At 35.1% G+C, this 27,222-nt stretch overlaps 1 protein-coding gene across 1 annotated transcript; it reads right to left on the bottom strand.

The window, feature by feature from the left end:
• Window positions 1-27,222, bottom strand: LOC127849283 (A disintegrin and metalloproteinase with thrombospondin motifs adt-2-like). The gene is made up of 11 exons (XM_052382000.1): window positions 27,167-27,222; window positions 26,740-26,784; window positions 25,852-25,931; window positions 25,411-25,479; window positions 23,608-23,737; window positions 23,118-23,240; window positions 22,817-22,987; window positions 22,476-22,652; window positions 21,320-21,496; window positions 3,785-3,946; window positions 1-416 (listed from the first exon to the last, which is right to left on the bottom strand). Exons 1-11 carry the CDS (start codon window positions 27,174-27,176, stop codon window positions 1-3), a joined length of 1,560 nt encoding a protein of 519 aa, XP_052237960.1. The 5' UTR covers window positions 27,177-27,222.

Genomic DNA, 27,222 nt, shown 5'->3' with positions numbered 1-27,222 from the left:
TTAAAGCTCTTGAATCAACGTTCCAGTAAATGAATTCCAAGAATTACCAGTTTCATATATCTGTGATGCGATGGATTGCTGGGCCTTCATCACCCACACGTGCTCATTCCTTGTCAGCTTCACAGAGCAGGATGCAGACTCACATACATAGGTGCTGCTAGATACTTGCTGGATGGTAGCTGTCAGACGCACTTTAACGCTCATGTTTTCACTGCCCTTTTCCAAGAAAAAGTAAAGACTCGACCCGGGAATAACGCAGATTTGGGCAGTAAAGTAGTATATCCCGTCCACAGGAGCTGTGAAGTGTCCAGTGCTGGGGTTGTACGCATTGCCTTCGTTGAAGATCACAGTGGGAAATGCAATGTCGTAATTTGACAACTCATGGAAGCCGTGAGCGTTGAATGCTGCAACATGACCTGTAATGTATAATTGATAGTTTATTTCTAGGTTAAACGTATATCTTACAAAAATAAATCAAAATGTATCGACACTCTCTATTCATTTGTCAAATAACATACCAAATGTAGTTAAGAATGCTTTTTCTTGAAAGTTGGAATGAGTATGAATGTACAATTTTGATGTCCAAATGAAAAAATGATTTAAAATTATATAAATAACAAAATATTACATGCTTATATCAAATTCTGCCTGATCAACTATGTAGCAGTTAACATATGGCGGCGGTGTGATAGCTGTCTATTATTTCATAACTCAACAGGAATGTTTTTTAATGGGTCAATATGATAAATAGAACTCCGAAGCTATGTTAACTATTTTGTATTTCATTATTTATCAAACATAGGAGTTTTTCATCAAATAACATTCGTAACAGCCATATGAGAAATTTATTCAACGTAGAAAGCTTTTCGTATGATTTTAATTTACGGATGTAGATCAAATTGTTTCACGACAGTTTTTCATTTGCTTTCAAATAATAAAGCAGGAATTAAATTAAAACGAAAACATGTGAATAGGTCTTAAATGGAATGTAACTTTATCTAACAATAACGATTATTGTCCTACATTACGGAATCCGAATAGTGCCATCTATAATTTCGCCCTTCTTTTATCAAGGGGGACACTGGACAAACGATATTTTGCGCGATACACGATATATCTCCCTTGTGTAGGTAGCCCAAAAGGCTTATAGATATTCAAGATACGAAAGTATTTGGTTGTAAATGCAGTTGCTACCGTAAAAAGGACCCTTTCACAGATTTTGGCATGTATTGAGGTTTGTCATTAAATGCTTTATATTGATAAATGTAAATATTGGAATTAAAAAGCTCCAGTAAAAAAACCCAAAAGAATAACATTAAAGAAAGAAAAAAGTAAACTCAAACCACTGACCCATGGAGTAAAAGTCGAATGCTTAGACCACGCGGCCATCCGCGCTCATACAATGAGTGATGTGTTTTATACTTTATACAAGCAATCCTCGTAGTGTCCCAAAATATAACGACAACAACAGAACTCTCCAAATTATTCAATCGTTTCGCGTTAAAACGTTTTTATAATTTTCAGGTTTTTAAATCGTCAAAAGATGCATATAATTAATATTTTCGAGCATGGCAAATTTTCAGTATTACTGTTTCCTCACAAATATCATAACAACAATGAAAATTTGCGAATCTGAAACAATTTTTTTTTATTTTGTCAATTTATCAAAACGTGAAAAGACCCCTTTAACCCAGGCGGATGAGATAACTGCGCGGAGTTTGAATTAGCATCAACCTTTCGAAATATAACGTCAAGAGCGACACGCAGAGTCATTCATACAACGTTGCTACCATCTGCCAAAATCCAGAAAACCCGCAAGTGTGCACAACAACAGCACTTACACTTTCAACATTTACCCATCGTTAAGTGGTGCTCACCGTGCTTTAATTTATGGTTTGTAGTCAAGAAGTAAATTTCATTAATAACAAGAGGTCGCTCTTTAGGACAGATTTGTGTTCGAGACTGGTTTGACTTAGTTGTGCTTATAATGCGCTGATTATGCTTGTGGCGTTGTAGTAATGTTCAGGATGTTAAGATGATAAGTAATAATAACCATAGACTACTGAAGGCCAACATCCATTTTTATGAATTAGCAATTTACTTTGAACCATGATTTAGTTTCTCAGTTTCATTGTCTTACGTTATTTCGGCGATAACTCCTTAAATACAAATCTGAGTAGTCTATTATAACGCAAGAGCTTAACCATTATATTTATAAGTATTCTCATTGTAAAATTGTTTGTCCGAAAAAAAAACGTCAGAATTATTATGAATTGAACACTGAACGTTTATAAAGTCATTTTTAGTATTATTTGTAATAAAAATATCTTCTTATTCCAAAATGATAGTGTCAATAATTTGTGTACTTCGGTTTTATGTATTTCACGGTGATCGGTCTGAGAAATATCACGAGTTACTTTGAGACTCGTAAGGCTTACGCTTTGTCTCCTGGTTCATGGTGCAGGATAACGTGACTTTGGGGGGTTTACAATTAAATATTAATGGATGAACATTCTTTACATAGATGGTGACGTCACTACGTTATTGTCACCTCTATACTAAGTCACATCACATTCCCCTGTTTTGCGTAGGAATGAAAACGTTAAACATGAAAGAAAAATCGTTTTTTAGTGTGTGTTTAAAACGGAATGTTGTTTAAAAAAAATGATATTGAATTATGTTTTAATGTGATTTTGAATCTCTATAAAGACTGATATCGATTATCAGAAGCACTATTACCCGACCTACTTTCGCTTTCACTTTACACGCTGTAATAGAAGTGCTACCCACAATTCCTTTCGCGTTAGTACACAGGTCAGTATGACCGGTGTGTACACAATGAATGGATGTAAACACTCAGGTGAGTGGTGCTTTTTTGCGTAACTTTCTATAACAATCTTAAGAATTTCAACTAGTGCAGTAAAGACAGTTTTATGCTGCTTATGGCAATTTATAATGCATTAGAATTAATTTATTTAATAAGCCTGTGTTCTTGACCAAAAATTCGATTTGGACAGCATTCATTTACACAGTTTCGCTGCACAACGTGAAAAATTGGCACCGATTTCAAACGTATTCAATGATTTATTCTTAAATCTTAAGATATCGGCACAAACTGCAAGAAAAACTGTCTTTAATGCACTAAATATTTTTGAAAATGTATTTTAATAACTTGAGATATTTGCAAAAATAAAGTTCTAAACGGTGTGCGAACATTCTGTCCAGCCCGTGGGTTAACCCCTGTGAACGCCTTTGATCCTGCACCTGGATTGTCAAGGTCGTGCAAATGTCGAGCGATAAATTGAAAAAAGTCAGTCTTTGAAATCGTAAACACGCAAGGAATGGCGTAAATACTCATCAATAACGGTTTTATTCTTTTCAGTACAGACACATGATTTACACCAAATGTAAATGCCAAACTGTAGATAATTCTTCGTATAATGTTTAAATAAAGGCTGTCATGTAATTTCTGTAATCTTGTTTAAATCGATACCGTCATATAAACTTGATCATACACATTTAATTCCATGATGTGTTGATGCGCATTCAGTTTACTCTTAATAGTAGCCATCACAAGTCTTGCCGTTTTCTTATACATTTGGTCATACACTGTTAACTTACATGTAGTGTTGGCACAAACTTCGAATGCTTCGGTGTTTCCCTCATATGCTTTGCCGTTTAATGTCGAAATTGGGTTGATAACGGTCATATTCCTTTGCTTGAGTCGCCCTCCACAATACATAATTTGACATTTATATAAACTAGATCGCACACATTTACTTACATGGTGTGTTAACACATACGGCGGAGGTCTCCGAGTTGCCCTCACAACCCCTGCCGTAGGCGGAAGGACTCGGGCTGGTGCAGGTCCTGCTCCTCAGCTTCTGACCCACTCCACAAGAGACTGAACAGCTTTGCCACGCACCCCAGCTCGACCAGCCTCCATCTAAGTTAAACGTGATAAAATTTGTTTTTCATACTGAACAGAAAAAGTTTATTTTTTACACATTTTCCACTCAATTTGCATCATAGTTAAGTGGAATCGGCTACTTACTTCTGTTGGCGCATGGTTCTTTAAGACAAACTGTATTCTCGAAGGAATCTCCGATGCAATAGTCCCCAAATCGGTCTGGTTTAGGATTAGTGCAGGTTCTGGACCTCTTTCTTAGACCCACATCACACGTAACCGTGCAACCAGACCACGTTGACCATTCTGACCAGTTGCCATGTACTTGGAAAAGAACGGTTTTCGTTTAAAATTCGATGCATTATTTGCACATTATTTTGAGATAATGTTTAAATGAAAAATAATAATGTCATAATTTAAATTTTAAAGTCGAATGTTTAATATACATTTAATTGAAGGAAAAACATGATAGAATTAAGTATGCCTACCCGGACAAAGCTGTTTAGAACATTTTTTTGAGTCAACAGATGGGCCGATGCAATTGAGACCACCATTGGTGGGTGACGGGTTTGTGCAGTCACGTATGCGTGACTGCGTGCCATTTTCGCAGGTCACACTGCACGTCGTCCACGCACCCCATTCTGCCCAATTGCCATCAACTGTAATGGTAGTAGTATGATCATTCATTATATTTGAATATTAACATTATAGTAATGAACATTTTAAATTAAGGTGAGTAAATCTAATTATAAATACATGCAGACTTTGATTGACATACAAACTTCTTACCGAGTTGACAGAGTCCGCAAAACTTTGGACAAGTGACTTTGGCGTGATGAATATCTGCACAGACGTGAAAGATGGAGTTCAGTCGGGCACAGTCCAGTGTTTCGTCGTCAATGCACGATGTTGCTTCAATACAATAACGAGTCATACCTTTGTTTAAAATACAATAAACCTTTTGTTGCTAATATTGTGTTTTATTTTGATGGTTTGCTCTAAAAGCATATGTGAACAGTCAATACTTGTAAGGCTCAGCCTATCAATATTAAGCTAGTTTTTATGGTTCAAACTGTATGATGATTTTCACTGCATTTAGTCCTTTATGATAAAACCCGCAATTATTTCGTTACATGTTTTTATTTGTTACTAAGCTAATTTCAGCTTCCAGGTTAAAGTATAAATACTTTAGAACAGTTTACCAATTGATTGCTTTTATAGGTAACTACATTTTATATTGAATGCAAAAACAATCGATAAGTCCCTACATTACGCATACGTTTACTGTGTGCACATAGTTGTGCATTGCATCGGTTACTGCTGCAACATTCATGACAAGAGTACTGCTGTCTGATCTGGATGGAGCGACCAATGATAACGTTGGGGTCAACGGCATCGGAACTGCACAGCTGCAAATATTTTAAGATTCGTGTCAATTTTTGGAGCGGTGTGTGCATACATGTCTACATCTATTGTTTTATTCAAATTTTGGTTGTTTTGTGTACTAAGACTTTAGTAATATAAACTATACCCGTAATTGATCCTTAATATCAACGTATCCCTTGGATGGTTATTACTTAAAAAATATCTGAAATCATTCTTTGCGTAAAATGTATTTAGTGATATACGTATCGGGATTTATCGCAATGATGTTCTCTTTCTGTACTTAATTTGCGATGCATAATTACAAAATTGCGGAATACCGTTAGGGCCATCGTGGTTACACATTAAAATCCAGAGGGCGACAATGCGATAGTGCGATAGCACGATGGCGACAATGCGATAGTACGATGGCGACAATGCGATAGTACGATGACGACAGTACGATAGTACGATGGCGACATTGCGATAGTACGATGGCGACAGTGCGATAGTACGATGACGACAGTGCGATAGTACGATGGCGACAATGCGATAGTACGATAGCGACAATGCGATAGTGCGACAATACGATAGCGACATTGCGATAACGCGATAGTACGATGGCGAGAGTCATATCGTACTGTCGCCATCGTATCATCGCATTGTCGCCATCGTACTATCGCGTTATCGTACTGTCGTCATCGTATTATCGCATTGTCGCCATCGTACTATCGCACTATCGCCATCGTATTGTCGCACTGTCGCATTGTCGTCATCGTACTGTCGCATTGTGGTCTATCGCCTTCGGGTACACATGCGCACAACTGTAACCTCTTTGAAAGTACATCTTTATAAAGTTATCCATTTAGTTTCTGCAATAAGAATAGTTTGTGTACAGGAAGGCGATAGTCGATAATGCGATAGTATGATGGCGAAAACAATGCGACAATGCGATAGTGCGATAATATGATGACGACAGTGCGACAATACGATGGAGACAGTGCGATAGTACGATGGCGACAATGCGATAGTACGACGGCGACAATGCGACAACGCGATAGTACGATGACGACAATGCGACAGTTCGACAATACGATGGCGACATTGCGAATAGAACGATGGCGACAATGCGACAACGCGATAGTAATACTATCGTACTATCGCATTGTCGCTATCGTACTATCGCATTGTTGCCATCGTACCATCGCATTTTCGCCCTCTGGATTTTAATGTGTAACCACGATGGCCCTTACGGTATTCCGTACAAAATGACAATATCACTATAATATAGTATATTTTCGAGTCGACAATTCACGTAAGCGATCTTCTTGGTATTCGTGCCGATTTTTTTTATCATGTCATCGAAACATTAATTGTAACGCCGATTGTCTTTTCATATTCTGATACTAAAAGGTGTGGGCTATATTGAAATCACTTTGTAGCGTCGGTCAGTCTGTCTAATCAAGAGTGTAACTTCCCAAATTTTATTAAAGACTTTCATCAAGAATATATCTTCGCCGTAAGTAGACCTTAAGTAGACACGGTGTCGCGCAAAATATCTACTTTGATGCCTTCAATGTCAAGGTCAAATATTAAGGTAAATTGTCTTAGCTTGCAGCGATAGCGTCAAAAAGAATTTTCAGCTGTAGTACTTATGTCATTTAAAGGTAACTAAATTGCTTTGTGTAAAAGTTTACATAAATGCGACGTTTTGTTGCAGGATTATAACGATGTGCTTATCTTAAAGGTCAATATGGGACTTTTATTTTTGCAATAAAACTTGTTCATCGCATAATTTAAGGATTTTATGATTTTTAAAATGACATGTCACATATGTTAAATATTTAAGTTGATTTAACATGCACACACAACAAATCACTACCTGGAAGATACTTTTTTGATATAAATTCTCGAATGCCATATGTCTGTGTCAAAGCGGCATATTGCTATACTAGTGAATGGTCTTGGCAGTTACAATTAAAGATTTTTCGAATTTTAATGAAAACCGGTGCAAATTTCTGCAAAACTATCATTTAATCTATCCTTGACAGTTAACATCAAAAAGAAAGTAGAACATAACTAATTTTACAACTAAAATGATGGGTTGCAAAATGTTCAAAAATATAAAAGCCGGTGAATGAGATAGAAACAAAGGTGTTCATCGTACTACAAGTTATTACCTGATTGTTCTGACAGCCCATGTTGTAACGTACTTCGTTGCCGAAATGGAGCGTTTGCAGATAGCAGGACTATAAACACGCAAAATCGTAAACATGTTAATTTCGTAATATTGTAATTTATTATTGATCGTTTTGCTCAAAACGTGGAAATAAAGAAATAAAAATAGCGACTTCATGATCTGTTTTATAACTCCAACTTGATAGTGTAAATCGATGTGAGTTTTGCAGAAAAAGCATATTTTTGAAAGAGATAACAAACTGTTTTTTTCATTATATTTTGGACGGATTTTAGGAACATATCATTGTATAACAATAGGTAAATTAGAATTTTTTAAACAGTATAAATGACCTAGATTCATAATCCACTATTCAATAATAATGTTGAACAGTTGGTGACCGTATATTAAGACAATCTAGTCAATAAATCGAATGACACAAACCTCATTGTTTGAACATTGACCTGTGTTTGTACACGCCTGAGGGTCAGTGATATTTTGACAATTAAAGCAGTCCAGGCATTCTGAAATAATTGTAAGAAGAGATTATAACCATGTATGTACACTTTTACGAGTGAGTGCTTATATAGGTTTGCCTTTGGACGTCCTTCCGTCCTAATTTTTTATTGAGTGAAAAGTTCTCGCAACTAAAAAAGTATTTCTTTAAGAGCAATCGCAGATCGCAAATATTTTCCACGAGGATTTTTATTCAATCGAATGAAAATAAATAATTTAAAATAAATGTATTGAAAATACATAAATGTATATATTAGAGTGTAAAATGGTCTAATAAGGATTTTAGGCCAGATTGTTTGGAAAAAAAACAATGTGATGGACCTTATAGCATTATTTTAAACACGCGTTTACTTCTTTCGATTATATTCTACCTCAGAAAGTATCGGGGCTTGACAAACTCTTCAAAAACATGTAAATCAGCATGCAACATTGAGAACTTTGCTCACACCAAAAATAATTAAAGGCAAACTTTAAGAACAGTGATTTTTTTACCGAAATAAGCAGAATTTGTCACAAAGGCGGGATGTCGGAAAGCGATGACGTATGGGCAAACTTCTAGTAAGAGTCTATCACCAAGAGATTTGTTTTGTCGACCCTTAAGCTGAGATTTTCAGCTTTCGTGCTTTACCCCAATCCAAGTGGACATGCTGACATACGTAATTCGAATTATTTGCTTGCTAAACACAAAAAAATATTTTACGAAATTGTGACCACATACAATTGTAGCTACTTATTTAAATCTCTGAAATGACGTATTTGTCTTTTATTACACTGTTTAACATACCTGATACTCCGATTGCACACAGTATTCCCGCAATAATCAAAAGACCTGTGAATGTGTACACATTTGATTAATCGATTCGCATCGTAACTCTTACAACTTGCATTGTAAATAATGTGTTTAAACTATAATCAGAATTCATTATAACTTATAGTTTGAAAATCAGTATAGACATATGTGTTTGCGAAAATCATTCGAATATATAAATATAACTTTCCGGGCAGAATTAGCAAAGTAAAAAACAAATAATTATAAATAAATAAAAATAAATACTTAAATAAATAAACAAACTAATATACAAATATATAAGTTAATACACAAGTAAATACAAAATAATGAATGATCAAAAATATACATTAATAAGTACATATATTTAAAAAATAAAAATAAATAAATAAACACACACATTTTTTATATAAACGTGACTTACAGATCTGCATGATTGTGTTGACGCTGGTTAAGACAGTTTTAGAATGGAACAAAAAATAAAGACACGCCGATTATCGGAATTTTGCGAAATGCCGTGGATAATGTGTCATATGGTTTTCCGATAACAAAATAATCTTCGAAGAGTCACGACTGACCTTATCAAACTTAGGCTTTCCATTGCAAAATTCGATAAACAAAATTACAGTAAGGTCAGTTGCAAATACCTGTCTTATATCGTTCGATGTTACATTATTAGTTTTGTATGAACGTACTGAAACTTCTGTGTTGTGCTTATTTAAATTAACAATGATCACAGATTAACGATACGCAAACACGTTTCCAGAAGAGCGTTGATCTTTGTGTCTTGTTGTTCTTGCGAGAATAAATTTGTTGTGTAAATGCCTCTGTTGTTAGGTTTTACTGAAATAATTCCGATTTTTATGTTGTATTGTGCTATGGATAAAGACCAAAGAGCCCATAGAAAATCTAACCTGCCCAGTATGATCAGCACAAACCATTATTATTAATTAATTAACAAAGCGACATTAATAGAGCATATCTGACTCTCCTTTTAAAAAGGCGATATAGAACTCGTCTGATATCAAATGATATATAAAGTCACCAACCATATATACTCTATTTGCAAATAAAATCCTCTAAATGCAATGGCTGTTGGTATAAGTAAACCATGAACGGTCAGTACATTTATAAAATTTGCCGAGTTCAATCTGCGTTCAATTATCCCGCTGAATAATTTATCAAAAGACAATTTTAGTCAATAGTGATTTTCCTGGTACTAAGTTTATAGTTAAATAGTTCGTTACAATTTGCTGTGAAAATATAGAATAACAGGTTACTGTCTGATCTTTTTGTAATATATCAGGCAAGGCTTAGAATAATAAAACGGCGAGGCTTGCCAAGCCGTTATTGTATTCGTGCCGAGCCTGATGTATTACAAAAAGATCAGGCATTTACCTGTTTTTCTGTTTATCATACCTCTACGTCCCCGATTTTAAAGTAATAATGAAAAAATCGCTAAAAAGCTGCAGTTTTAGCGGTAAAGAATATGACTTTTGTCGTTTGACTTGTTAATAATGACGGCATGAGCACGAGCGCTCAAAATTTGTAAAAAAATGTATTTATAGTTTATTCCGAGTAATATGACCATCCTCCACACATGACTGATATAAGAACTTCCTGTTGACCATGATATAAAAAAATATATCATTCAACGTTAGACTATATCAGGCAGATATCAATGCGGTGGTATGATAAAATATGAGAAACGTCAGTTAAATGACACCATGAATGTTATATTATTTGCAAACTAGTTTTCGAGTTATTAACCCCTACCCATTACCTTCTCAGATTTATTAAAATTCCAGCATTATTTTAATATATCTATTAAATTATAATAATTTTAATTTTCAAGATACAAATAACGTCGCTGGCTACAAGAAGGCTACAAGAAGGCACATGAAGCTACCCTCGCCCCGGACTTGTTCCCTGGACCTTATCTTAAAGATGCATATATATAAAACCTCGCTCTGAGACAACTGTGCTAAATGAATGTACGTAAAGTGTCGTCAGGGACGATACCTTCCGCTATAACGGTATTTTTCGTTTAAAGGAAGCATTGCCTTAACAAAAATCCAGTTGCATTAAGCCCTGTTTTCCCAGAGCGAGGCTCATATGATAAAAGATGGATTCGGATCCCGTTTCAGATTTTTTTTTCAACATTATTTATTCATATTTTTTCATTTTCCAGAGACAAATTACGTCGCGGGCTACAAGGTATATGCAGCTACATGTACCTACGCCCCTGACTTGTTCCCCAGACCTTATCTCAAAGATGCACATGTTGAAAGGCCTCGCTCTTAATCCTTTGCATGCTGGGAAATTTGTCTGTGCTAAAATGTCTTCTCCTGAATTTCTAAAATTAGCATTTTCTTTCATTTTTTTCAAAGAATACTATCAGAATAGCAAACAGTTTGGATCCTGATGAGACGCCACGTTCTGTGGCGTCTCATCTTGATCCAAACTGTTTGCAAAGGCCTTTTAAATTCGGTTCCAGCACTCAAAGGGTTAAAGTGTCATAAGAGATTGTACTGTCCGCGTTTATGGATATTTCGTATACACAAAGCCTCTCCTTATCTAAACTCCAGTTGCATTAAGAACGGGGTTCCCAGATCGAGACTCATATGATAATAAAAGGATCCGGTTTAGCCAGCCAAACACAGTTTAAAGTTGCCCCACCCACACACACACACAGTTAGTGTTAGATTAAAATGAGTTCAATTCATGTGGAATCACATATAAGGTTCACTTCGGTTAATCACAAAGATTCTCACTATCCATTGTTTTTTTTATAAAAATGTATTACAGCTTATAACATACATTAAAAGTGCGATGGTTGGATTTCATTGGAGACTTACTTAAGTGTCCATTTTACTTTAAATGTTTTGCAAAATAAAGTCGCACTAATATGGTTTCCTAGTGTTTGTGTTTCCATTGCAAATAAAGTTTTTCGATTTTATTCTCTTTCTCTCTGGGTTGAAAAGTTTTCAACAATTACGTACGTAATGTAAAATTTCAGAAATACAATTTATTGTAATTGTAAGCAAATATGTATCCTCATATTTTTAAGAGAAATCCTACTACTAGCATTAATTACCGTGTCTCAGACAAGGAAGATATAACATGTTTAGGATTGTGTATACTAGAACACCATCTGCTGTTGGTAGGGAGGGTCGTATGGGTTAAGGCAGCACATCATGCTAGATAAGCATGCACAGAATTCCCGGCCAACTCTGGAACACGCGTGCAGATACTATATTTACTACATACTCCGCAAGTAATTTACTCACATTTAGGTGTAATACACTTGCAACGAGACGCGTTCCATAATGATGACTTGCTGTCAGACACTAAAGCCCCAGCCACAGCTCTTACAAAAAGGTTCCAGACAAATTTTAACTGTCTTTTTTTACTGATGACTAAATACTTTAGCTCACAACGTACTTTTGCTGTCTGTCAACGATAAACACAATCTATATACAATCTTTAATAATCCAAATTGAACATCGAGCGTTACTACTTTTTAATATGTCTAAAGACAAATCAGTTTTTGGTTAACATTATCGTCGCCCCAGTACATGATTCCGATATGTCAGAAGTCAGATTAAATGTTGCTTATAAAAGAGTCGCCACGAATTTCTGACATGGAATGACATTCATAGTACCATCGTACCATTGTATCATAATCTGACGCATTCTTGCAGCACTCTCGAAGGTATTCGAGGTCGTCAATTATCAACCTTGATCGTTTGCGGAGACTCACGCAGTATGATTTAGGATATGAATTTTACAAGATAACGTTTTGCTACAAACGGGTAATGAATTTCCCCAAATTTAAAGGTAGAATTCCGATTTGTATATTCTGCGACAACTTCAAAATAATTTCTCCAACGGGAAGCTCACGTAATCTAATTAGGACGAGTGCCAAAAATGTCTGCCATTTTGAACGAAAGTCACATTTAAGATAATATAGATAATTTCCCATTCTATTCATATCTCAACGTCTGCACGAAGTCGTGAGCCTTCTGGCGTTATCTTATTTGCCCGATGATTCAGCGTACATTTGAAGAACACATTAGACACGTTTTTCATTAACATGTCAAGTGGTCAGATAAAATACATGAGGGATGGTTAATTTTGTTTATTGTTGAATGTTAAAGTTATTTCTCTTATTCTTACATGCATAAAATGCATTAAATCACAATTTTTTCAGATCAACTACGAGCTTTAGTGCAATTAGAGCGTTTTTACAAAAATGTTGGATTTTCTTAAAGTAGAAACCATATATCCAAAAGTTAGAAAATTGTAATACTATGAATCGCTTTCTATCATAAGGGACACACACACACACAGCGTTAGTTGTTTTTTTTAAACAACTTTAAATTTTGAACGAACAACACTAGTTCATAGCTATTTTCTAAATCTTTCAATTTCACATATTCGAATATTTTACACACCTGCTAAATAATCACCTCGGTTTAAAATGCAAGAGAAATGTAAACCCAAACATTTCCTCAGCGATTCATAAATTGACACAAGTAACAGCCCTCAGTCATTTAAAACACACACATACGTCTACGCAGCCGAAATAGATGTCATTGAAATTTCAGTAAACACATGTTTATTTAAAGGAAAGCATTCATAGCTCATTTGTTTGCAAATATTCATGCAATCGCTTTTTCAGAAACAAGAAATAGTGAAATAAAGTAATGGTCTATTGGTAAATGTTTCATTGCTGAAGATTAAAAAGTATTCGCACGACTCTAAGTTTCCCTCAAAGCCAATATTCATGAATAAATTACAGTATTCTATTAGTTGTATACCAGTTCAATCATACGATGCTAAATTGTTGGGCAGAGTTTTCATTGCAGCATTTATAAACACTTTTGACAGATGAAGCACAAATTTGGGTTTATTAGAAAACCTGTATAACATTATAGATTGTATACAACAATAGTATATAGAACACTTTTGAATAATTCGTTTGCTATAAATGTCAAACATGATTAACGTATTATGTTTGTATTAGCATAAGTAAAATGCTGCGATTGTTCAATCGATGTTCTTTGTTTTTGTTTGAATATTGAGCTTACCTTGGTTAATTTAAGGTCACATTTTAAGAGCCATATTAAATGCTGAAATAAGGTCGAATGCCTCAAGGTATACTTTGCAATCGTTCAATTGATATGCGAGTTTTGTCAGATTTTCTGATTGAAATTTGGGTGAAAGGAACTTATTCAAATCCGTGTAGGGGAGCTGATGCAGTAAGGTAATTATTCAAGGGACACAGTGTTTCAAAACTTCACTCAGTTGCAGAACGGTGGAAAGTTCTTCTTTGTCTGTTTAAAGCGGAATATAAGGTAGAATAGCAAATAAGGGAAATCTTCTTTACCTTCTTATTTAAGTATCTTTTAAATCGATTCATCCATGCAGAAAGTTCATTAAAAAAAATATGGTTGCGTGCCTCACCTATTACAAGAACAACTGTATTTGGTATTTCTATATTGCTGGAAATAATGCCTCTGCATTGTGACATGGTCAGGTGTTTTCCTGGATAAAATCACGCGAGTTTTTCCAGTTAAGTGCATTTTCCCTTAAATGGCTATAGTAAACCTTGTTTACTCTCTAGAAGTCACATGTATGGTCCAATCTTTACAAATCTTGTTCATAACATTAGTTCTAATGATAGCTCAGCTGAGTTTAAAAATGGTTGCGTTTCGTCGAAAAATATGACCGCCACGGGGCGGGGCATTTTTCCGTACAAGGCTATAATAAAACCTTGTTAACACTCTAGAAGTCACATTTTAGTCAAAACTTCATGGGACTTGGTCAGAAGATTAGTTCTAATGCTATCTGGACGGAGTTTAAAATGGTTCACGTCCGTTGAAAAACAGGGCCGGGGCATTTTTCCTTATATGGCTATACTTAAACTTTGTTTACTCTCTTGTTGATATTTTGGCCAAGTTTGAAAATGGTTTCAGAAACATCTCAACAGTTGCCGAGAGCAGTTTAGTTCCCGAAGGCGAAGGTGAGCTACCGTGGGTTTTTGGACCTCTTGTTTATAATTGTTTCAAGTCGAAACGGCGCACTGAGTTCGAGGGCTGTAAATGCGTATTTGATCTTAATAACGGTCGTTGTGAGGTCGATCTAAACCTGATTTCTAGTAATTCGCTTGTGCTTACATGCACCCCTGAAGAATCATACAGTTATTTCTTATTCCATCCTTCCCTTCCGTGTGTCAACCGGTCTCACGTATGGTGCGGAGAAAAACTCGGTCAGTGTTGAATGATTGAAATGAACATTCATATAAGCAAAGAACATACGGTTTGATGGGCATATTCAGAGTGCAAGGACATCAACACTTTTTTTCAGGATTTATCGAGCTATTTCTCTTTCTTTAATGTTCTTGTTCGGAGTATAACTCAATGCGAAATGAAATTTAAATAAACCTTTGGACTAGTAGATCTTTAAATATAGATTACATGACAAACAACTATCTTGTATTCGATTTGTTGATGCTTTCCTACACGTCTGACGTGATACGTTTGGCCGGATACTAGACTATATGTATCATACACATTAAATGGAGAAATAAACTTACTTTTAGAAAGTTCACGAATCAATTATTTAAAAACCAAAAAAAATCCTGTATCAGCATTAACAGAATTCCAAGCGAAATTACCACTTTCATACATAAACGATAAGGTGTATCCTGAATGCATCAGCCCCCGAGCATGTTAGTTCCTGTTTAGCTTAACATTGGTGGAAGCCGATGAACATGACCTGCTCATATAACTGTATTGATATGTAGCCGTCTGATGTTCATGCTTTCTTTGCCTTTTCCCATCTTACGAAGGAATCCGGAGATAGCCGATGTATCACGATTAGTAAAAGTATAGAATGATTCCTTGGTAGGAGCAGATTAGCGAAGTAAAGTAGTAAATCCCGTCCACAGGAGCTGGGTAGATTCCAGTTCTGGCGTTTCGAACTGTTTGGTTCGTCATCATAACAAGCAACGGCAGTGCAGGCATTTGTTTTATATTTGTGTTTGTACAGTCTTTGTTATGAACAGAACAATAATGAACACTAATACAGAAATTAGGTGAACCTTTATTTGATAAGCCAAAAAATGTTGCGGCGTATTAGCTGTATTATACCGTCCTGGTTTTCATTCCATATTGAATGCTAACTTGATGCATTTGTAATATAAATGCAATGTATATTTTCGAGGATTGAAACTTACATAATTTATTTAATAAGCGCATAAAATAAAGCGATACAGGTAGTTCTTCGCCATTCACGCTAGACTTTCACAATAATGAACATTTTTTATCATTTGACGGTTGGATTGTCAAATGCTATGTTTTTGTGTATTGAAACGACAGTATTTGGCTTATATTAGCAGTTTTTCGTATCGCGAATAGCGATGACGATGTTGAAAGATGGCCTCCAGTCGATTAAAACGCTCTTCGCAAGATGAGCTCTTCTTTCCTTGTCAGAGGTATGAATTTCGATGTTTTTTTTTATCAAGTGAACTGTATGGTGGTGATTTTCTGTATTAAAAATACTTCGCGTAACTTAAATAGGAAATTTGATATAGTTTACTAACTATTATAATATACATGTCTATACATAGTAACAAAATTACATTGATAATATCATGATATTGATATTGATATGGAAAAGGCTGGGCATGCATTACAAGTGTGCCGATATTCATTCTCTCCTGCCGCTTGGTATCTGGTACATGATCCTTCTTACGCCGTCGTGTACTGCAATGATCTCAAAATGCATTGTTCACGAGCTCACTTAATGGTGAAATAGAGATAAAAATTTTAAAGCATCACAATACATTTACACTCGCTTAATAAAAGTATTTCTTGAGTTATTGTGTTTCCTATTTCAATTGATTAATTTTATTGTAATTATAAAATGTTCGAACAAACAATTCTGACGATTACAATATATTGTATTAGTACATTTTACATCGCATTTATAAATAATATGTTAACAGAAAAATGTAACACACACAAAACATGTTATATTTTGTGAATAGATTCATTAAATTGTATAATAGGTTCCCAATTATATATGCATGTTTAGTTTCTATTTTATTTAATAAATTTACAAAAAAGACAGTTTTTATTCATTGTAATAGCTATTTGAAATTATAGACTACCTTTGTTCGAACAACCCTTTTTGATCCGATTTAATATGAAATACGTTTAACTGACCGATCAACAGTACAGGTAATTCTTAGGCCAACACAAAATATAACGTACAGAAATATTAAATTTCTACTGGACTTTGTGCTAAATAGAGAGGGTCGAAATGAATATATTTAACAATCAAGCCGTACATGAATGAAAAGATCACCCAGATTTAGATCATATTAATATTACTCGGTACATGAATCTGAAATCTCGCATAAATCCTCTTGTGTCATCTCAACGTTCACGCCGTTGATTTGTATACAGATAGAGCACCAGCAAGTCGTTTGAAGTACGATAAACAATTATTGTAATTGCTACGCAATTAAAATACATATAACGAACTCAGGGAAACCAGTGACGCGCTAGAATAGCCATTAATAAAATGTAGAACAACGACGATAATAACAACAATACTACTAATATTTAAAAAAATAACTTAAGATGATTGTGTTAAATCTGTATTTTCAATCTTCGCTCAGAAGCATGGTCTATGAAATATGCTTAATGAACGATTGTTCAAATAGTTCGGGTGTTGCAACTACTGACGGAGTGTTTGATACTAAGGAACGGATGCCATACTGTACCATACATATGTGTTATACACACTACTACAACTTTGATGAAATAAACACACCATATTAAGTTCACGAATTTATTAGAACTCTTGAATCAACGTTCCAGTAAATGAAATCCAAGAATAATCACCATTTTCATATATCTGTGATGTGGTGTATTGATATTCCATCATCACCCACACGTGCTCATTCCTTATCAGCTTCACAGAGCAGGATGCAGACGCACATGAAAAGGTGGAGCCGCTAGGTACTTGCTGAAGGGTAGCTGATAGACGCACCTTGACGCTCATGCTTTCACTGCCCTTTTCCAAGTAAAAGTTAACACTCGACCGGGGCCTAACGCAGATTTGAGCAGTAAAGTAGTATATCCCGTCCACAGGAGCTGTGAAGTGTCCAGTGCTGGGGTTGTACGCATTGCCTTCGTTGAAGATCACAGTGGGAAATGCATTGACGTAATTTGATAACTCATTGAAGCCGTGAGCGTTGAATGCTGCAACATGACCTGTAATGTATAATAGATTCATTTGTCAAATAACATACCAAATGTAGGTAAGTATGCTTTTTGTTGAAAGTTGGAATGAGTATGAATGTACAATTTTGATGTCCATATGAAAAAAATGATTTAGAATTAAATAAATAACAAAATATAAAATGCTTATATCAAATTCTGCCTGATCAACTATTTAGCAGTTAACATATGGCGGCGGTGTGATAGCTGTCTATTATATCATAACTCAACAGGAATGTTTTTTAATGGGTCAATATGATAAATAGAACTCCGAAGCTATGTTAACTATTTTGTATTTCATTATTTATCAAACATATGGGTTTTTCATCAAATAACATTCGTAACAGCCATATGAGAAATTTATTCAACGTAGAAAGCTTTTCGTATGATTTTAATTTACAGATGTAGATCAAATTGTTTCACGGCAGTTTTTCCTTTGCTTTCAAATAATAAAGAAGGAATTAAATTAAAACGAAAACATGTGAATAGGTCTTAATTGGAATGTAACTTTATCTAACAATAACGATTATTTGTCCTAAATTACGGAATCCGAATAGTGCCATCTATAATCTCGCCCTTCTTTCATCAAGGGCGACACTAGACAAACGATACACGATATTTTTCGCGACAGTCGCGGCGACGCCCGATATTTTTTGCGACAGTCGCGGCGACGCACGATATTTTGCGCGACAGTCGCGGCGATGCACGATATATTTAACACGATATATCTCCCTTGTGTAAGTAGCCTTTTTCCCAGATTTTGGCATGTATTGAGGTTTGTCATAAAATGCTTTATATTGATATATGTAAATAATTTAATTAAAAAGCCCCAGTAAAAAAACAACACAAGAATAACATTAAAGAAAGAAAAAAGTAATCCAAACCACTGACCCCTGGAGTAAAAGTCTAATGCTTAGTCCACGCGGCCATCCGCGCTCATACAATGAGTGATGTGTTTTATACTTTATATAAGCAATCCTCGTAATGTCACAAAATATAACGACAACAACAGAACTCTCCAAATTATTCAATCGTTTCGCGTTGAAACGTTTTATAATTTTCAGGTTTTAAAATCGTCAAAAGATGCATATAATTAATATTTTAGAGCATGGCAAATTTTCAGTATTACTGTTTCCTCACAAATATCAAAACTACAACGAAAAGTTGCGAATCTGAAACATTTTTTTTTATTTTATCAATTTACCAAAACGTGAAAAGACCCCTTTAACCCAGGCAGATGTAATAACTGCGCGGCGTTTGAATTAGCATCAACCTTTCGAAAAATAACGTCAAGAGCGACACGCAGAGTCATTCATACAACGTTGCTACCATCTGCCAAAATCCAGTAAACCCGCAAGTGTGCAAAACAACTACACTTACACTTTCAACATTCGCCAATCGTTAAGTGATCCTTACCTACCGTGCTTTAATTTAGTGTTTGTAGTCACTAAATAAATTTAATTAACAACAAGATGTCGATCTTTAGGGACTCCTGTGTGTTCGTGACTGGCGTGAATAAGTTGTGCTTATAGTTGCGATGATAATGCTTGTGGCGTTGTATTCATGTTTTAAATGTTAAGATGATAAAGTAATAATAACCATAGACTAGTGGAAGACCAACATCCTTTTTTTGAATAAGCATTTAACTACGATCCATTATATAGTTTCTTGGTTTCAGTCTTATGTAAGTTTTGCGATAACTCATTAATTACAAAATCTGAGTAGTCTATTATAACGTAAGAGCTTAACCATTATATTTATAAGCATCCTCATTGAAAAACTGTTTGTTCAAAATTACAACCGCCCAAATTGTTATGCATTTTGCACTTCAGTTATATTTAGTAAATTTTAGTACTATTTGTAATAAAAATGTATTCGTATTTAAAAAAAGATTATGTGTCAATTATTTTTGTACTTCGGTCTTATGTATTTTACGGTCATCGGTCTTAGAAATATCACAGGTTACTATGAGACTAGTAAGGTTTATGATTTGTCTTATGGTTCAGGATGCAGGATCACGTGACTTTGTGTGGTTCCAAATTAACTATTAATTGATGTAAACACAGGCTAGTGGTGCTTTTTTAATAACTTGTTATAACAATTTTTCGTAAGAATTTCAACTAGTGCATAAAAGACAGATTTTATGGTGCTTATGGCAATTTGAAATGCATCAGAATTACTTTATTTAATACGCCTGTGTTTTTTACCAAAAATTCGATGTGGACAGCATTCATTAACATGGTTTCGCTGCACAACGTGAAAAATTGGCACCGATTTCAAACGTATTCAATGATTTATTCTAAATCTTAAGATATCGGCACAATCTGCACGAAACACTGTCTTTTATGCACTAAATTTTTTTGAAAATGTATTTCAATTACTTGAGAAAATTGAAAAAAACAACGTTCTTAACGGTGTGTGAACATTCTGTCCAGCCCGTGTGTAAACCCCTGTGAACGACGTTGATCCTGCACCCTGGATTGTCAAGGTCATGCAAATGTCGAGCGATAAATTGCAAAATTCATTCTTTGAAATCGTAAAAACGCAATGAATGGCTTAATACTGATCAATAACGGTTTTAATTCTTTTCAGTACAGACACATGATTTACACCAAATGTAAATGCCAAACTGTAGATTATTCTTCGTATAATGTATAAATAAAGGCTGTCATTATATTTCTGTAATATTGTTTAAATCGTTACCGTCGTATAAACTCGATCATACACATTTCACTCCATGATGTGTTGATGCGCATTCATTTTTTACTCTTAATATTCGCCCTCACAAGTCTTGCCGTTCTTATCATACATTTGGTCATACACTGTTTACTTACATGTTGTGTTGGCACAAACTTCGAATGCTTCGGTGTTTCTCTCATAGGCTTTGTCGTATAATGTCGAAATTGGGCTCATACTGGACTTTTCATTAGGTTGAGTCCCCCTCCACAATACAGCCATAATGTGACATTCATATAAACTAGATCATACATATATACTTACATGGTGTGTTGACACATACAGCGGACGTCTCATAGTTCCCCTCACAAGCCTTGCCGTAGGCGGAAGGACTCGGGCTGGTGCATGTCCTGCTCCTTAGCTTCTGACCCACTCCACACGTGACTGAACAGCTTTGCCACGCAACCCAGCTCGACCAGCCTCCATCTTAGTTAAACGTGATAAAAATTGTTTTTTTTTCATGCTGAACAGAAAACGTTGATTGTTTTACACATTTTCCACTCAATTTGCATCATAGTTAAGTGGAATCGGATACTTACTTCTGTTGGCGCATGGTTCTTGAAGACAAACTGTATTCTCGAAGGGATCCCCGACGCAATAGTCCCCAAATCGGTCTGGTTTAGGATTAGTGCAGGTTCTGGACCTCTTTCGTAGACCCACGTCACACGTAACCGTACAACCAGACCACGTGGACCATTCTGCCCAGTTGCCATGTACTTGGAAAAGAACGGTTTTCGTTTCGAATTCGATGCATGATTGGCAAATTATTTTAAGATTATGTATAATTGTAAAATATAATGTATGTGTTTTACATTTCAATAATTACAGATTTAATATCCTTTATTCAGTTTTCTCTCTTGGTATTACGGTATTTTAATAAAACTATAGAGCTAATAAGCTTTTTATATAGTCATTTTTCTTTGTGGGGCATAAGTCTACTTGTCGTGAAAGTATTTACATTAAACTTAATGTAATAATGAATGGCTTTAAGAGAAAATGCCGAATACAAAAACTATAATTCCCCTTATGATTTACAGCGTAAATGCCATTGGTTTATTTATTTTAAGATAATTTACAGATAATTATTTAAGGGATTAACCTAAACTTATATAGATAAAAAGAGGTTATTGAAAGGTACAAGCTACAAAAATCATAACTTTTTACACAGTATTTTTATTATTATTGTATGTCCTCAGTTGTCTTGTGCAGAAAATACCTTCATACTATATTTTCTTCTTGGGCGCATAACTAGAGAATTGATGGATGGATTCAAATGAAACTTCATTGCTGTCGACTATTTGCATTCGTTCAAATATATATTGCTGCTGTTCTGTTTTAAAATTTGAATGACATGTACGCATATTTAATAATGGATTCTGTATACATTTTATGTAAACATAACTACTGTTATCAAAATAAAATTTTATATGTATATGTATAAATCTGAATGATATGTTTTGCTCCATGCAAGCCATATATTGTATGTTTTGTGCGGACTTAATTTCTTGTATAGGTTCTTTGACGCAATTGGAGACCCAATCCACATGTAACAGAACAGCTCTGCCATGCACCCCAACTCGACCAGCCTCCATCTTAGTTAAACATACTTTTTTTTTCATACTGAACAGAGGAAGTTGTTTTTTTCCACATTTTCCACTCAATTTGCATCGTAATTAAATGGAATCGGATACTTACTTCTGCTTGCGCATAGTTCTTGAAGGCAAACTGTATTCTCGAAGGTATCTCCGATGCAATAGTCCCCAAATCGGTCTGGTTTGGGATTAGTGCAGGTTCTGGACCTTTTTCTTAGACCCACGTCACACGTAACCGTGCAACCAGACCACGTGGACCATTCTGACCAGTTGCCATGTACTTGGAAAAGAACGGTTTTCGTTTAAAATTCGATGCATTATTTGCACATTATTTTAAGATAATGTTTAAATGAAAAATTATAATGTCATAATTTTAAATTTAAAGTCGAATGTTTAATATACATTTAATTAAAGGAAAAACAAGATAGAATTAAGTATGCTTACCCGGACAAAGCTGTTTAGAACATTTTTTTGAGTCGACAGATGGGCCGGTGCAATTGAGACCACCATTGGTGGGTGACGGGTTTGTGCAGTCACGTATGCGTGACTGCGTGCCATTTTCGCAGGTCACGCTGCACGTCGTCCACGCACCCCATTCTGCCCAATTGCCATCAACTGTAATGGTAGTAGTATGATCATTCATTATATTTGAATATTAATATTATAGTAATGAACATTTGAAATTAAGGTGAGTAAATCTAATTATAAATACATGTAGACTTTGATTGAAATACATAATTCTTACCGAGTTGACAGAGTCCGCAAAACTTAGGACAAGTGACTTTGGCGTGATGAATATCTGCACAGACGTGAAAGATGGAGTTCAGTCGGGCACAGTCCAGTGTTTCGTCGTCAATGCACGATGTTGCTTCAATACAATAACGAGTCATACCTTTGTTTAAAATACAATAAACCTTTTGTTGCTAATATTGTGTTTTATTTTGATGGTTTGCTCTAAAAGCATATGTGAACAGTCAATACTTGTGAGGCTCAGCCTAGCAATATTAAGCTAGTTTTTATGGTTTAAACTGTATGATGATTTTCACTGCATTTAGTCCTTTATGATAAAACCCGCAATTATTTCGTTACATGTTTTCATTTGTTACTAAGCTAATTTCATCTTCCATGTTAAAGTATAAATATTTAAGAACAGTTTACCAATTGATTGCTTTTATAGGTAACTGCATTGTATATTGAATGCAAAAACTATCGATAAGTCCCTACATTACGCATACGTTTACTGTGTGCACATAGCTGTGCATTGCATCGGTTACTGCTGCAACATTCATGACAAGAGTACTGCTGTCTGGTCTGGATGGAGCGACCAATGATAACGTTGGGGTCAACGACATCGGAACTGCACAGCTGCAAATATTTAAAGATTCGTGTCAATTTTTGGAGCGTTGTGTGCATACATGTCTACATTTATTGTTTTATTCGAATTTTGGTTGTTTTGTGTACTAAGACTTTAGTAATATAAACTATACCCGTAATTGATTCTTAATATCAACGTATCCCTTGGATGGTTATTACTTAAAAAATATATCATCATTCTTTGCGTAAAATGTATTTAGTGATATACGTATCGGGATGTATCGCAATGATGTTCATTTTTTGTACTTAATTTGCGATGCATAATTATAAAATTGCAGAATACCGTTAGGACCATCGTGGTTACACATTAAAATTCAGAGGGCGACAATGCAATAGTGCGATAGTACGATGGCGACAATGCGAAAGTACGATTTCGACAATGCGATAGTACAATGACGACAGTGCGATAGTACGATGGCGACATTGCGATAGAACGATAGCGACAGTGCGATAGTACGATGACGACAGTGCGATAGTACGATAGAGACAATGCGATAGTGCGACAATACGATAGCGACATTGCGATAACGCGATAGTACGATGGCGACAATGCGAGAGTCATAACGTACTGTCGCCATCGTATCATCGCATTGTCGCCATCGTACTATCGCGTTATCGTACTGTCGTCATCGTATTATCGCATTGTCGTCATCGTACTATCGCACTGTCGCCATCGTATTGTCGCACTGTCGCATTGTCGTAATCGTACTGTCGCATTGTCGTCTATCGCCTTCGGGTACACATGCGCACAACTGTAACCTCTTTGAAAGTACATCTTTATTAAGTTATCCATTTAGTTTCTGCAATAAGAATAGTTTGTGTACAGGAAGGCGATAGTCGATGATGCGATAGTATGATGGCGAAAACAATGCGACAATGAGATAGTGCGATAATATGATGACGACAGTGCGACAATACGATGGAGACAGTGCGATAGTACGATGGCGACAATGCGATTGTACGACGGCGACAATGCGACAACGCGATAGTACGATGACGACAATGCGACAGTTCGACAATACGATGGCGACAGTGCGATAGTACGATGACGAAAATGCGATAATACGATGACAACAGTACGATAACGCGATAGTACGATGGCGACAATGCGATGATACGATGGCGACAGTACGTTATGACCCGTGCATTGTCGCCATCGTACTATCGCGTTATCGCAATGTCGCTATCGTATTGTGGCACTATCGCATTGTCTCTATCGTACTATCGCATTGTCGCCATCGTACTATCTCATAGTCGCCATCGTACCATCGCATTGTCGCCCTCTGGATTTAAATGTGTAACCACGATGGCCCTAACGGTATTCCGTACAAAATGACACTATCACTAAAATATAGTATATTTCCGAGTCGACAATTCACGTAAGCAATCTTCTTGGTATTCGTGCAGTATCTTTTGATCATGTCATCGAAACATTAATTGTAATGCCGATTGTCTTTTCATATTCTGATACTAAAAGGTGAGGGCTATATTGAAATCACTTTGTAGCGTCGGTCAGTCTGTCTAATCAAGAGTGTAACCCAAATTTCAAATTTATTTAGGACTTTGGTTTTACAACTAAAATGATGGGTTGCAAAATGTTCCAAAATATAAAAGCCGGTGAAAAAGATAGAAACAAAGGTGTTCATCGTACTACAAGTTATTACCTGATTGTTCTGACAGCCCATGTTGTAACGTACTTCGTTACCGAAATGGAGCGTTTGCAGATAGCAGGACTAAAAACACGCAAAATCGCAAACATGTTAATTTCGTAATATTGTAATTTATTATTGATCCTTTTGCTTAAAACGTGGAAATAACGAAATAAATATAGCGACTTCATGATCTGTTTTATAACTCCAACTTGATAGTGTAAATCGATTTGAGTTTTGCAGAAAAAGCATATTTTTGAAAGAGATAACAAACTGTTTGTTTTCATTATATTTTGGACGGATTTTAGGAACATATCGTTGAATAACAATAGGTAATTCAGAATTTTTTAAACAGAATAAATGACCTAGATTCATATACCACTATTCAATAATAATGATGAACAGATGGTGACCGTATATTAAGACAATCTTGTCAATAAATCGAATGACACGAACCTCATTGTTTGAACATTGACCTGTGTTTGTACACGCCTGAGGGTCAGTGATATTTTGACAATTAAAGCAGTCCAGGCATTCTGAAATAATTGTAAGAAGAGATTATAACCATGTATGTACACTTTTACGAGTGAGTGCTTATATAGGTTTGCCTTTGGACGTCCTTCCGTCCTAATTTTTTATTGAGTGAAAAGTTCTCGCAACTAAAAACGTATTTCTTTAAGAGCAATCGCAGATCGCAAATATTTTCCACGAGGATTTTTATTCAATCGAATGAAAATAAATAATTTAAAATAAATGAATTTAAAATAAATAATTTAAAATAAATAATTTAAAATAAATGTATTTATTAGAGTGAAAAAAAAGGTCTAATTAGGATTTCAGGCAAGATTGTTTGGAAATTAACAATGTGATGGACCTTATAGCATTTTTTTTAAACACGTGTTTACTTCTTTCGATTATAGTTCTACCTCAGAAAGTATCGGGGCTTGACAAACTCTTCAAAAACATGTAAATCAGCATGCAACATTGAGAACTTTGCACACACCAAAAATAATTAAAGGCAAACTTTAGGAACAGTGATTTTTTTCCCGAAATAAGCAGAATTTGTCACGAAGGCGGGATGTGGGTAATCGATGAGGTAAGGGCAAACTTCTAGTAAGAGTCTATCACCAAGGAATTTGTTTTGGTGACCCTTAAGCTCAACTGAGATTTACAGCTTTCGTGCTTAACCCCAATCCAAGTGGACATGCTGAAATACGTAATTCTTATTATTTGCTTGCTAAACACAAAAAAATATTTTACGAAATTGTAACCACATGAAATTGTAGCTACTTATTTAAATCTCTGAAGTGACGTATTGTTCTTTCATTTCACTGTTTAACATACCTGATACTCCGATTGCACACAGTATTCCCGCAATAATCAAAAGACCTGTGAATGTGGACAAATTTGATTAATCGATTCGCATCGTAACTCTTACAACTTGCATTGTAAATAATGTGTTTAAACTATAATCAGAATTCATTATAACTAAAAGTTTGAAAATCAGTATAGACATATGTGTTTGCGAAAATCATTCGAATATATAAATATAACTTTCCGGGCAGAATTAGCAAAGTAAAAAACAAATAATTATAAATAAATATAAATAAATACTTAAATAAATAAAACAACTAATATACAAATATATAAGTTAATACACAATGAAATACAAAATAATGAATGATCAAAAATATACATTAATAAAAACATTAATTCAAAAAATAAAAATAAATAAATAAACACACACATTTTTTATATAAACGTGACTTACAGATCTGCATGTTTGTGTTGACGCTGGTTAAGACAGTTTTAGAATGGAACGAAAAA

Source organism: Dreissena polymorpha, chromosome 10, assembly GCF_020536995.1.
Source record: "Dreissena polymorpha isolate Duluth1 chromosome 10, UMN_Dpol_1.0, whole genome shotgun sequence".
Classification (NCBI taxonomy): Eukaryota; Metazoa; Mollusca; class Bivalvia; order Myida; family Dreissenidae; genus Dreissena; species Dreissena polymorpha.
The sequence above is the reverse complement of the archived record's forward strand: the minus strand, read 5'-3'. Positions and strand labels throughout refer to the sequence as shown.

Bases quoted from the DNA above. Each gene is read 5' to 3' on its own strand.
- LOC127849283 (XM_052382000.1), bottom strand. The intron at 25,932-26,739 runs GTATGTTAAACA...CAATTATTTCAG, and splicing joins GTGTGCAATCGGAGTATCAG to AATGCCTGGACTGCTTTAAT. The intron at 25,480-25,851 runs GTTCGTGTCATT...GCGTGTTTTTAG, and splicing joins GTCAATGTTCAAACAATGAG to TCCTGCTATCTGCAAACGCT.